This window comes from Eurosta solidaginis, chromosome 5, assembly GCF_040869045.1.
Source record: "Eurosta solidaginis isolate ZX-2024a chromosome 5, ASM4086904v1, whole genome shotgun sequence".
Classification (NCBI taxonomy): Eukaryota; Metazoa; Arthropoda; class Insecta; order Diptera; family Tephritidae; genus Eurosta; species Eurosta solidaginis.
The window spans coordinates 44,022,606-44,037,394 of NC_090323.1; the positions used below are offsets into that span (position 1 = coordinate 44,022,606).

Genomic DNA, 14,789 nt, shown 5'->3' on the forward strand with positions numbered 1-14,789 from the left:
AGCACCTTAATGGTGCTGTGGTACCGGATCTGTATCCGGCAAAGGACCATCACATCGATAACACTCCCCAAAGCCTTCGGGGAGCAACCTTATCGCTACAACAACAACAACATCAATAGTCTACCTGGAACGAGGCTGACTGAAACGGGTTCTTAAAATTCACAAAAAAATTACAAGGACCCACAGGATAACTCTCTGCCACGGCTCGTTTTTCCTGAACGACATCTCAATGCACAACCTAGACAAGGGCTGCTCGAATTAGGTAACTCAAAATTCTCAAGAATAAGGAAAGTAAGCATGAATAAATTAAAGACACTGGAAAGTTCAACCCAATCCTTTTTTATTATATCTTAAGGCCTTAAGAAAGTATAGCTGTGTTTATGAAAATAAATAAATTCTAGATAAACGAAATTTCTACGTTTCACATTTAACCCAGTTTTATTGTTCTCTTTTGTTATCGAATACATAATAATATTTCCAATTGCTAGCGGCAACTGTAAGTTACCTTTAACGAGTTTATTTAGTTCAATCTAAAATGCGTGAGTGACACATAAGTGCAACAAAGTATTTATGTAAATTTTTTTTAATTTTTTCCAATTCCAAAAGGACGCTTACAATCCTATTGCATCGTTTTAAGGTCTTTAATAACAATTCCAACTGATACTTGAAACAAAATTTGCACAACTAAAACACTTTTTAAACCTTGCAAATGCCAATCACCCCACATCCCAAACGCGCACCAGCATTGCCAGTGGATTTGCTCAATTCATGTCCACCCTTGCCCAAATCATCGGGATCAGCGTGCACTACCATAGTACGTCCAACAATGCTATTTGGGCCGAACAATGTAATTTGACTGTCGCTGATGTCAACCTAAACGAATACATATTAAATAAATAAGTATTAGAGAATATATGTGCTGAAATTTTGCAACTAACCTTGGTTGGATCAGTACCGCTAGCTTCAATATTTCCCAAATCGCCTAAGTGACGATTTTCGTCGGTTGGTGCACCATGCTCCTTTCCATGTGGATTAAAATGTGGACCAGCTGATGTACAGCCGTTGGTATTGTCACCGAATTCGTGCACATGGAAGCCATGTAAACCTTTGGAGAGACCGAGGACCTCACCCTTTACTTGTACGGGTGAAGAAGCATCCTAGAAATTTAAGCAAAATATAAAATTTATTTTATAACAAATTGCTTAAAATTGTTTGCATACATCAAAAATACGAGTATGGTAGACTTCAGCCGTCAGCTCTCTACCTATAGTTCCAATCAGTTAATTGCTGTTAGCTATTTTATGAGTCTCTGCCTGTCTTTACTAAGTCTATTGTACGACTTGTTATGTAATGGAAAGTAGAACATAGATTGATATTTAGATCCGGTACGTTCCGGTAACAAGCACCATTAAGGTACTAGCCCGACCATCTCGGGGAACGATTTGGTATGACAACATCAAACCTTCTAGGCCATAACGCCCTCCCACACCCTAGATCCATAAGGAACTTGGGGTCGCCAGAACCTCAGCTATTAAAGAAACAGGATTCGCCACGGGTAGGTGAGGTTGACAATTGGGTTGGATAAGCTATATATTGCGCTGGCAACCCCTTAAATCAATTTTGTATTTTAGTCGCCTCTTACGACAGGCATACTTACCGCGGGTATATTCTAAGCTCCCTAACCCGCTGGGGCTGGATAGTAGTTTGGTACGCTAGGGTACTAGTACTGTCAGGTAATAATCTTAACTTTACAGTGAACGATTTTTTTTTTTACCACTTCGTATTCTTGTATGTTCGCTTAACTGATATTTCAAGGTAACTGCAATCTAACTTGAAGACTAAGTGAATGATAGCTGAAGCAAATCTGATCTACGTTTACAATCACTGAACTTTACGACAAATTTAAGTAGTATGGGTGGATTTACTATACCGATAGTTATGAATACGCTCATTACCACTTACCCCCGATATGGTCGTAGAGTCTAAGGGATACACACAGGAGGAAACGAAAGGCTCTAAGAACTGCTACGGGTTGTCTTCTTATGTCCCCAGAACTCCATCTACACAGTGAGAAAAAAGGCCCCTGAAAATTCAGCCGTATGTAAAAGAAAAGCAATGCGGTTCTTAGTGATGTCCACAAAAATACGTAGGAGATCTGTTCCAGGAATTGCCTCTGGAGTTTTCACTCTAGCTCAACTTCGATTAGGATGCTGTAACTGGTTAAACTCTTACCTATCCAAAATCAGTCCCGACATACATAACGTATGTCCTCCGTAATACGTGTCCACACATGACACCAACCCATCTTTTCGATTCCCAAGGCAGCCGGTTCTATGTAACGTGCCGACTCGGGATTTTCCCGACCAAGCGCTGTCCGCTGGTAAGCAAGCCGCAACCAGTGTCCGCTGCTGCTCGCGCCCCTAGCTCACACGGCCGCTCCTACCCATAACTACAATCTCCGTAGCGGAGTGGGTAGCAATGCCGAGCATCAACCCCGGTCCCCGTCTTCTCTCCCTCTTTCCGCCACTAGCACACGAGTAGGTCAGGGAAACAGACTCTTAGTTCCTTGTGCACCCTTTGCCGGCACAGAATATAAACGCTTGCGATATCAGCGATGGCACTACGCTACCGACTGTCCTACACCCCAAAATCTTGGGTGTGACGTTTGATCAGGATCTACATTTTGGTGAGCACGCAGCCGCAATTGTTCCGAGAATTCAGAGCCGTAACAAAATCCTCAAATCCCTCGCTGGCAGTACCTGGGGAAAAGATAAAGAAACGCTCATGACTACATACAAACCAATTAGCCAGCCGATTACGTGCTACGCGTCACCCATATGGTCGCCAAGCCCAAGAATTACCCACTGGAAGAAGCTACAGGCCTGCCAAAATACTGCTCTCAGAATTGTTACGGGCTGTTTTCTTATGTCCCCAGAACACCATCTACATAATGAGGCGAAAATACTCCCCATCAGAGAGAGAAATGAGATGCTGACCAAACAGTTCCTGTTGAATACCTAGAAACCTGAGCATCCCTACAGACATCTGATTGATGAACCAGCACCGCCTAGGGGCTTAAGGAGTCATCTCCGTAAGCACTTTGAGGAAATACGGCACCTGAGAACCCAGCCGTATGAAGCGAAAAAACACAAGCAGGTCCTTGGTGAACTTCACAAACAGGCGTCGGACCTTTATGCCGGGAATTGCCCGATGAATCCAGTACTCAAAGAAAAGTATCCAAAACTCGCGGAAGAGGAACGCATACTCCCCAGGGAAACGCGTGTCACTCTTGCTCAACTTCGTTCTGGATACTGTAACAGGTTAAACTCTTACCTATCCAGAATCAACCCCGACATACAAAATGTATGCCCCGCTTGCAATGTGTCCCCACATGACACCAACCATCTCTTTAATTGTAATGTGGAACCAACGTCTCTAACACCCCTTTCCTTATGGTCCACCCCTGTTGAAACAGCAAGTTTCCTTAGACTCCCGTTAGAGGATATTGATGATAATTTGTGATCGGTCGCGGCTGTTATGTGGGGCGAAGCACTGCTACAACAACAACAACATATCAGCCCAATGCAGCAACTGCCTTGGACGGTGCCGCTTTCCTAGAATGCGCGAGCACATCCCCTATTACCATCACTGCCAAAGAGGCGCAGACGCCATAGCCACGCCGATGCTTAAAAAACTTGGCAAAGAGGAATTTAAATATCTACCGCATGTCTTAAACCTCTTTGTCCTCCTTCGTTACCCCCGAAAAATCGAAAATGGCGAAGGTGGTACCGCGACCAAAGCCTGGGATAGCAGCCAAAGTAGCAGAATCTTATCATCCGATATCTGTCCTATCGCCAGTACCCAAGGTACTTGAAGCTATTCTTCTTGCCTCTTTTACTGCACACCTGCGTCTTGCCAATCATCAGCACGGCTTTCGAAACCTACATAGCACTACCACCGCGCTAATCGCCATCAGCACACAGATAAATTGCACAGATAGACTGAATCAAAAACCGCACCACAAAACCGTACTCGTAGAGCTGGAATTGTCAAAAGCTTTTGATACAGTCAAACACGGCATATTACTGCAAGACTTCCTTCCTCTTAGTCTCAAAAGATGGGCCGCAAATTATTTATCTGAGCGCCAGGCATCGGTGCAATTCAGGAACGTAACATCTAAACCCAGAAGTATTAAACAAGGGGTATAACAGGGTGGTGTCCTATCCCCGCTTTTGTTTCAACTTCTGCAAATCGAAGCTCCCTTCGCCAACATAATGACTCACCATTGTATCTTACGCCGATGACTGCACGATAATGGCTACAGGACCGGACCACCCATCCATGGGCTATGTACTAAAATAAACTCTCTCCTTGACCTCTCCAGTTTTTTCTCCTCGCGAAACCTGCCTTTGTCACCGACCATATCATCGGCGACTTTATTTACAGAGACATAGCAAATGTCGACCATATTGGACATCCACGTCGATGGCATTACGCTACCGACTGTATTACACCCAAAAATACTGGGTGTGACGTTCGACCAGGATCTACATTTTGGCGAGCATTCAATCGCAATTGTACCTAAAATCCGGAGCCTTGGGGTAAAGATAAAGAGTCGCTCATTACCGCAAAGCCAAAAGGTTAATCACAGGAATAATTACGGGGCTGCCAAAAAACTGCTCTCATAATCGCTGCGAGCTGTCTTCTTATATCCCCAGAACACCCCCTACACAGTAAGTACCCAGAAACCTGAGCATCTCAACAGCCATCTGATTGAAGAAGCCCCGCCCGCAAGCATTATGAGAAATACGGCACCTGAGAACACACCCGTATATAGAAGAAAAACACAAACAGGTCCTCAGTGATATTCGAAAAAAGGCGTCGGACCTCTATGCCAGGAATGTATCAAGCCCATAAACTCTGTTTTTCTACTTAGTACTAGACAAAATTTTAATGCCAAAGCTCCCCAGTTTTTTTTCATTTATATGATTCTGATAGTGCATTCATTTAGCATTATTGTCACTATATTATTATTATAAATAATTAGCAGACCCGGCAGACGTTGTTCTGCCCTAAATTTGGCCTATCTGCATACATTTTAATAAGCTTTTTCCGTCTAACTCTGCCCTACCCCTCTACACTTTTTCCTAATCTTTGTATTAACTCTTCCCACCGTATTTTTCGCTTCATCTATCTCCATCTTCGTCTCATTCTATCTCTTTCTCAGTCTCCTTCTCTTTTTTCTCTTCTCTCAAGTTTTTCTCCTTCTTTCCATCTTTTTTTATTGCCGGTCCCAGAGGGTGGTATGTATTTTGTTCCAGTTCCATTCCGAGTCTCAGTCCCCGTCCTAGTCCTAATCCCAGTCCCAGTCCGTCTCTGGTATACTTCCCGGAAAAAAGCATCGTAAATACTAATATAGGCAAATTTATATACGAAATTTCAGGCAAATCGAATAGGACATATGATTTACATACATACATACATGTATGTGGGTATTATTAATTCTTGTCTTTATTTCTGCTTCGCATGCATATTTATCAGTTTTGCCAGGTTGATGCGACTAAATCGAATATAACAATGAAATTTAGAGCTCTCAGCAACAGCTTTCATTTGATATCCATAATACACACACATTCTATACCCCTAGAATGTGTGTGTATTATGGTCCATGTTTTGGCCTATATCTCGAGACCGTAGTCACCCAGCGGTGTAAAACTTACTCTGTACTAAAGCATACATCAACAGCTTAAATTTGATACCCATAATGTAAAAACACCGTCTAGGGTTACCCGCATCCACGTTTGAGGCTATATCTCGATACCCTAGCCTCCCAGTTGTATGAAAATTATCCTGTACTATTGTACTCATCAACAGCTTTCATTTGATATCCATATTGTATAAACACATTCTAGGGGTAACCGGGTTCACGTTTTGGGCTATATCTCGCGGCGGTAGCCACGGTTATACCACACACGCGGACTAGGAATGGCGTAGCCCAGGTTTATTTTTTATAAGCGCGGCCAAAGGCCGCCTATGTAGAAAGGTGTTTGTGGTAAATAGATGAACACACCGAATTAGCTCAGCAGCTGTATAACTCCCGTTTATTTAAATTAAATTATATTTACATTAATGAAAAAACTATAATTACAAAACTTAACTAAAATGAATTAAATAATAAATTTGAGACTCGAGTTTGCGACTTGACAGCGAAAAGCGATTTATACGAATAGGACTGCTTGCTGTAAAAATTGATCATGTACTTATGTATATACAAGTGTTTGTGTATGTGTTATTTGGTTCGATGAGCGCACTCGTTATTTTGTTTCCTTTATGTTCCTTTATGGCTAAGGTTGCCATCAACCTGTCTGTATACACAGTTGCCACAGTGCTCCACCCAGACTTTACGTCCTGAAACGGACGGGGAGTCTTATTCTTCGTCCGAGGCGGCCCGTCGATTAGGTGGGGGCTGCTGATCTGGTAGCTGTGATGTGTGCAACTGGGATGAGCTTTGTTGCGTCGATGGTGTTGGTGTTTGAGTGCCAATTTTTTGTGCTTCCATAAAAGCTGGTTTCAGTGGATCTATGGATACGTTGACGTTGTCTTTATTCGTTTTGATGGTGAAATATTTTTGGTTTTTAGATACAACCTCGTATGGACCATCGTATGGTGGTTGGAATGCCGGGCGAACTTTATCGTTGCGAACGAAAACGTGAGTTGCGTCTATGAGCTTTGTGGAAACAAAATGCTTGGAATTTCTATGATTTGATGTTTGTACTGCACTATATTATTATTATAAATAATTAGCAGACCCGGCAGACGTTGTTCTGCCCTAAATTTGGCCTATCTGCATACATTTTAATAAGCTTTTTCCGTCTAACTCTGCCCTACCCCTCTACACTTTTTCCTATCTTTGTATTAACTCTTCCCACCGTATTTTTCGCTTCATCTATCTCCATCTTCGTCTCATTCTATCTCTTTCTCAGTCTCCTTCTCTTTTTTCTCTTCTCTCAAGTTTTTCTCCTTCTTTCCATCTTTTTTTATTGCCGGTCCCAGAGGGTGGTATGTATTTTGTTCCAGTTCCATTCCGAGTCTCAGTCCCCGTCCTAGTCCTAATCCCAGTCCCAGTCCGTCTCTGGTATACTTCCCGGAAAAAAGCATCGTAAATACTAATATAGGCAAATTTATATACGAAATTTCAGGCAAATCGAATAGGACATATGATTTACATACATACATACATGTATGTGGGTATTATTAATTCTTGTCTTTATTTCTGATTCGCATGCATATTTATCAGTTTTGCCAGGTTGATTCGACTAAATCGAATATCACAATGAAATTTAGAGCTCTTAGCAACAGCTTTCATTTGATATCCATAATACACACACATTCTATACCCCTAGAATGTGTGTGTATTATGGTCCATGTTTTGGCCTATATCTCGAGACCCTAGTCACTCAGCGGCGTAAAACTTACTCTGTATTATAGCACACATCAACAGCTTCAATTTGATACCCGTAATATAAAAACACATTCTAGGTTTATCCAGGTCCATGTTTTGGCCTATATCTCGAGACCGTAGTCACCCAGCGGTGTAAAACTTACTCTGTACTAAAGCATACATCAACAGCTTAAATTTGATACCCATAATGTAAAAACACCGTCTAGGGTTACCCGCATCCACGTTTGAGGCTATATCTCGAGACCCTAGCCTCCCAGTTGTATGAAAATTATCCTGTACTATTGTACTCATCAACAGCTTTCATTTGATATCCATATTGTATAAACACATTCTAGGGGTAACCGGGTCCACGTTTTGGGCTATATCTCGCGGCGGTAGCCACGGTTATACCACACACGCGGACTAGGAATGGCGTAGCCCAGGGTTATTTTTTATAAGCGCGGCCGAAGGCCGCCTATGTAGAAAGGTGTTTGTGGTAAATAGATGAACACACCGAATTAGCTCAGCAGCTGTATAACTCCCGTTTATTTAAATTAAATTATATTTACATTAATGAAAAAACTATAATTACAAAACTTAACTAAAATGAATTAAATAATAAATTTGCGACTCGAGTTTGCGACTTGACAGCGAAAAGCGATTTATACGAATAAGACTGCTTGCTGTAAAAATTGATCATGTACTTATGTATATACAAGTGTTTGTGTATGTGTTATTTGGTTCGATGAGCGCACTCGTTATTTTGTTTCCTTTATGTTCCTTTATGGCTAAGGTTGCCATCAACCTGTCTGTATACACAGTTGCCACAGTGCTCCCCCAGACTTTACGTCCTGAAACGGACGGGGAGTCTTATTCTTCGTCCGAGGCGGCCCGTCGATTTAGGTGGGGGCTGCTGATCTGGTAGCTGTGATGTGTGCAACAGGGATGAGCTTTGTTGCGTCGATGGTGTTGGTGTTTGAGTGCCAATTTTTTGTGCTTCCATAAAAGCTGGTTTCAGTCGATCTATGGATACGTTGACGTTGTCTTTATTCGTTTTGATGGTGAAATATTTTTGGTTTTTAGATACAACCTCGTATGGACCATCGTATGGTGGTTCGAATGCCGGGCGAACTTTATCGTTGCGAACGAAAACGTGAGTTGCGTCTATGAGCTTTGTGGAAACAAAATGCTTGGAATTGCTATGATTTGATGTTTGTACTGGGCGTATCTCTTGCATGACGTTAGTGAGTTGTTTCACGAAGTAGGATTGTGGAATCGGCGTTCGTGTTTCGTTGAAGAACTGTCCGGGCAAACGTAATGTGCTGCCGTAGACAAGTTGTGCAGATGTCGTATTAATGTCGGTTTTAAACGCGGTACGCAATCCGAGTAGAACTATTGGTAGACAGTTAATCCAGTCTTGTCTCTGGTGACATGTTATCGCCGTTTTTAGTGAGCGATGCCATCGTTCTATGATGCCATTGGCTTGCGGGTGATATGCCGTTGTACGTAGGTGTGTTATACCTAGTATGCGTGATAATTCGTTGAATAACAGGGATTCAAACTGCCGACCTTGGTCCGTTGTGATGCGTGCAGGAACGCCAAAGCGTGAAAACCAAACGTTGAGTTCTTTGGCGACCGTCTCTGCGGTTATATCTCTGAGTGGGACTGCTTCCGGCCATCGCGTGTGTCTGTCTATGATGGTGAGACAGTATTGGTATTCGTTTGATGGCGGTAGTGGGCCAATGAGATCTATGTTGATGTGCTCGAACCTGCACTCAGGTAGAGAAAATTTTTGAAGCGGTGCGTGAACGTGCTTGCTGACCTTTGACTGTTGGCAGCTGATGCACCGTTGTACTGCTTCCGAAACGTTTTTGTCCATATTTGGCCACACAAAGCGTGTTTTGATGAGTTTTGTTGTCGCTCGTATGCATTTTGCGCTCTGGTGCATTTTGTTGATGACCTCATTACGATGGCGGCGTGGTATGAAAGGGCGGACTTCTGCTGTAGATACGTCACAGTAGAGTGTACTATTTGTATTTGGCATACGAAGCTTTTTTAGCTGCAGAGATGTATTGTTGTCGTTGATGAGCTTTTGTAACTCTGTGCAACTGGTCTGGTCGTCGGCGATTCGTTGATAGTCGATGGTTGCTGTCTTCACCATCGCGATGCGTGAGAGCGTATCTGCTGTCGTATTTTCGATGCCGGCAACATGGATGATGTTTGTCGTGAATTGACTTATAAAGTCTAGTTGGCGCAGCTGTCGTGGAGAAGCTCGATCGTGCTTTTGTTTGAAAGCATATATTAACGGCTTGTGATCCGTACGAACTTCAAAGGGTTTTCCCTCCAACATAGCACTAAAGTGTTTGATGGCTAAATATATTGCCAGTAGCTCTCGATCGTAGGTACTATATTTCTTTTGAGCTTCGGTGTGTTTAAGGCTGAAAAACGCGAGAGGTTGAAGTTAATTTCGAACGATTTGGTGTAGGACTGCACCGACGGCTGTGTCGCTTGCATCTGTACTGAGAGATATTTGTGCGTTTGGTGCTGGGTGAACAAGCAGTGCTGCATTTGCCAGCGCCTTTTTACATTCGTCGAAATGGTGTATGGTTTCCTCAGTCCATTTGATACGCGCTGTATCGTTTTTCTTATTTCCAGGGATTAACTTAACGAGAGGCATTTGATGATCCACTGCTTTAGGCAAAAAACGACGATAGAAATTAATCATGGCTAGAAATCGACGCAAATCTTTAGCAACTTCAGGCAAAGGAAACTTGCTAATTGCTTGAACTTTCTCTGGCAACGGTTTTATACCTTGTATATTGACTACATGTCCCACGCTTCCCAAGGCAGTCGGCTCTATGTACCGGAGCGACTCGGGATTTTTCCCGACCAAGGACTGTCATTTCAGTGTGACCCCATTTAATTTGTTTCCTCCCTCCCACAAATTGTCATCCTCCCAGCAGCTCCTTGCAGCAGGACTGCTACATATTCTCTTACTCCGGGAAGGTATCGAACCCAATCCGGGTCCGTCTCCTGACCCCGGTCCTGAGAAATGGTTTTGCTGCATTTGCCAGAAAAGAATCTTTTTAGGACGGTCATACTCTGTTCAGTGTGTCTCGTGCAAGGGATGGTTGCATCGGACAGGTTGTTCTGGGCTTGATCCCAAAACCCGACGTCCACGTAACTTTTATAAATCTTTTGTGGCTCCTTGCTGCTCACGCCCAAGGGCGTCCCGTAGTCTACGCCTAAGCGCCCCTCCACTACCTTCCAGCAGCCTCGCTGCTCAGCAAGCCACAACAAGTGCTGCTCGCGCCCCACGGCGCCAACAACTCAAACAGCTGATACCACTCATAACTACTACCTTCGTAGTAGAGCTGGTAGCAATGCTGAGCATCTGCCCCTGCCCCTGCCTTCTTCTCCCCCCCCCCCCTCTTTTCTGGCAGCAATCGTGCAGGTCAGGGAAACAGACTCTTAGTCCCTACCTCCGTTTGCACCGTCTGCCAGCACAGAATATATAGGTTTGCGACATCCGCTCAATGCAGCTCCTGCCTTGGGTGGTGCCACTTTCCTAGATGTTCTGGTCTCCGCGACGGCAACCCCTCGACGGGTTTCATCGCGCCATGTTGCCAGGGCGCTAACCCAAATCATCCGGGTACCCCAATGCTTGCCCAAGGGCGCCCAGTCCCAAGGCCACAACAGCAATTGCGTCCTGGCCTTCCACAACCTAGGCGTAGTCACCCGTCACTTACCCCTAGAGTGGCGGCGTCACCCCGCATGCACTTCAGAATTCTGCAGTTAAACTGTAATGGACTAACTGGGAAGATTACGGAGATAGTCGATTTCATGAAGCGGCACAACATCCGCATTGCTGCGATTCAAGAGACTAAACTCACAGCAAGATCTGCATTGCAGACCTGCTCTGGGTATAATGTCCACAGGAAGGACCGCGAGAGCGGAAATGGAGGCGGCCTCGCCTTTATTATACACCACTCTGTGCAATATCATATATTTGATCCTGGCATCGACCGCAGGGACAATGTCTTAGAACGTCAAGGCCTATCTGTCCGGTCAGGCGATGCAAATCTAGAAATCATCAACATCTACATCCCTCCTGTCACCTGTTGCCCCAGTGGATACCACCCTAAAATCGAGGCCTTACTCACTGGCAACAATCGCATTATCTTAGGCGATTTCAATGCCCATCACGACCTATGGCATTCAAACTTGCGGGCGGACAGTAGGGGTGATATGTTGGCGGATAAAATAGAAGAAACGACGTTCTGCACAATAAACGGAGACGCCCCCACACGTATGGTAGGGAGCTGTCATAGCTCGCCAGATATCTCAATCGTGAGCGCAGAACTCGTAAACTGCATGAACTGGCAGCCGATGGTAACATTGGCATCCGACCAACTGCCCATACTTATTTCGTTCGAGCGTACCGCCGACTTCATCGTCACCGAAAAACGCACTTTCATAAACTTCAAAAAAGGAAAGTGGGAAGAATATAAATCTGCAACAGACAGCAGCTTTGCTGCCCTCCCTATCCCGACTGATGCCCGCCAAGGGGAGCGTGCCTTCCGTAAGGTCATTGAATCCGCCTCGGCACATTTCATTCCCGCCGGGAGAATTCCCGAAATCCGGCCCCACTTCCCGGCGGAGGCCGCGAGCTTAGCGAGGAAACGCGACCTTATAAGACAGCTTGATCCAGGCGACCCCCAAATAAGGGATATAAACCAACGCATCAGATTGCTTGTGGACGAACACAAGCGGGCGAAATGGGAAGAGCACCTAAGAGGTTGTAACCTCTCTACCGGTGTAGGTAAACTTTGGTCCACCGTAAAGTCCCTATCGAATCCGACTAAGCACAAAGACAAAGTTTCCATCGCCTTTGGCGATAAGGTGCTGTCGGATGCGGAAAAATGCGCGAGCGCTTTCTGCCGACAATATATAATGCATCCTACGGTCGGCAAAGATAGACGGAGAGCCAATAGACACGCACATAAACACAAATTCAGCGCGTCACCAATCACCATCACCGCTAGAGAGGTTGAGGACGCCATTGGTCGCGCTAAACCATCCAAAGCAGTGGGCCCAGACGGCATAGCCATGCCGATGCTTAAAAACCTAGGGAAAGAGGGTTTCAAATATTTAGCGCATGTCTTCAACCTGTCTCTCTCCACCTTTGCCATACCCGAGAAATGGAAAATGGCCAAGGTGGTCCCGCTACTAAAGCCTGGGAAACCAGCTAACGTAGGTGAGTCATATCGTCCGATATCTCTCCTATCGCCAGTGGCAAAGACGCTTGAAGCCATTTTGCTCCCTTATTTCCAAGCACATTTGCAGCTAGCCCCTCATCAGCATGGCTTCAGAAAACTCTATAGCACTACCTCCGCGCTAAATGTCATTAGCACCCAGATAAATTGCGGTTTGAATCAATACCCCCACCATAGAACAGTACTCGTAGCGCTAGACCTATCAAAAGCCTTTGATACAGTCAACCATGGCTCATTACTGCAAGACCTGGAAGGGTCTACCCTTCCCCCATGTCTTAAAAGGTGGACCGCAAATTATCTGGGTGGTCGGCAGGCATCGGTGCAATTCAGAAACGAAACATCAAAACCAATGAGAATTAAACAAGGGGTGCCACAGGGTGGTGTCCTATCCCCACTTTTGTTTAATTTCTACATATCTAAGCTACCTTCACCACCGGAAGGAGTCACAATCGTTTCCTACGCCGATGACTGCACAATAATGGCCACAGGCCCAGGCCCAGAGATCGATGAGCTATGCAATAAAATTAACGGCTATCTCCCTGATCTCTCCAGTTTTTTCGCCTCGCGAAACCTGGCATTGTCACCGACTAAATCTTCCGCGACCTTATTTACAACATGGACGCCCCAAATGTCGACCATATTGAACATCCACGTCGATGGCACTACGCTACCGACTGTCCTACACCCCAAGATCTTGGGTGTGACGTTTGATCAGGATCTACATTTTGGTGCGCACGCAACCGCCATTGTTCCGAGAATTCAGAGCCGTAATAAAATCCTCAAATCCCTTGCTGGCAGTACCTGGGGAAAAGATAAAGAAACGCTCATGACCACATACAAAGCAATTAGCCAGCCGATTACGTGCTACGCGTCACCCATATGGTCGCCAAGCCTAAAAACTACCCACTGGAAGAAAATACAGGCCTGCCAAAATACTGCTCTCAGAATCGCCACGGGCTGTCTTCTTTTGTCCTCAGAACACCATCTGCATAATGAGGCGAGAATACTCCCCATCAGGGAGAGAAATGAGATGCTGACCAAACAGTTTCTGTTGAATACCCAGAAACCTGGGCATCCCAACAGACATCTGATTGACGAACCAGCACCGCCTAGAGGCAAAGAGTATATATTTGTCAAGAGGCGTCACTCGATACTTTTATTGTTGCCAAAGCAAATTACTCGATGTTTTCTCAAGGTAGTCGTTGGTTTTTTTTATCAGATGTATTTATAAAAACGCCTTCTATATATTTTCGTGGGGTATTTGTGTTTATTTTATTTATTGTATTAAATTAATTAATTAATTCTCTTTCCAAAAATCGTAATTATGTAAAGTCACTTTACCGCATAACTATATAGGATTCAATTAAAAAAAACTAAACAAAACTTCCTTGAGAATCACATTCGACATGACAGGGTTGCTTTGGCAACAACAAAGTATCGAGTGACGCCTCTTAACAAATATATACTCTTTGCTAGGGGCCTAAGGAGTCATCTCCGTAAGCATTTTGAGGAAATACGGCACCTGAGAACCCAGCCGTATGAAGCGAAAAAACACAAGCAGGTCCTTGGTGAACTCCATAGACAGGCGTCGGACCTTTATGTCGGGAATTGCCCGGTGAATCCAGTACTTGAAGAAAAATATCCAGAACGGAAGAGGAACGCATACTCCCCAGGGAAACGCGTGTCACTCTTGCTCAACTTCGTTCTGGATACTGTAACAGGTTAAACTCTTACCTATCCAGAATCAACCCCGACATACAAAATGTATGCCCCGCTTGCAATGTGTCCCCACATGACACCAACCATCTCTTTAATTGTAATGTGGAACCAACGCCTCTAACACCCCTTTCCTTATGGTCCACCCCTGTTGAAACGGCAAGTTTCCTTGGACTCCCGTTAGAGGATAATGATGACAATTTGTGATCGGTCGCGGCTATTAGGTGGGGCGAGCATTGCTACAACAACAACAACAACTACATGTCCCAGAAACTCAATCTGTTTTTGCGCGAATTTGCATTTGACCAGATTAATTGTGAGGTGAGACTGTTGAAGCCTTTCGAAAACCTGCCGTA

At 44.5% G+C, this 14,789-nt stretch overlaps 1 protein-coding gene across 1 annotated transcript in view; it reads right to left on the reverse strand.

Moving 5' to 3' along the window:
• Positions 1-411: 411 nt before the first annotated feature.
• Positions 412-14,789, reverse strand: part of Sod1 (Superoxide dismutase 1) — a 35,536-nt gene continuing 21,158 nt past the window's right edge. Inside the window, exons 2-3 of the mRNA XM_067790335.1 lie at positions 939-1,157; positions 412-873 (exon numbers count right to left, since the gene is read on the reverse strand). Of these exons, the coding sequence (XP_067646436.1) occupies positions 697-873; positions 939-1,157 (396 nt within the window). The 3' untranslated portion in view covers positions 412-696. The remainder of the gene's footprint in view (positions 874-938; positions 1,158-14,789) is intronic.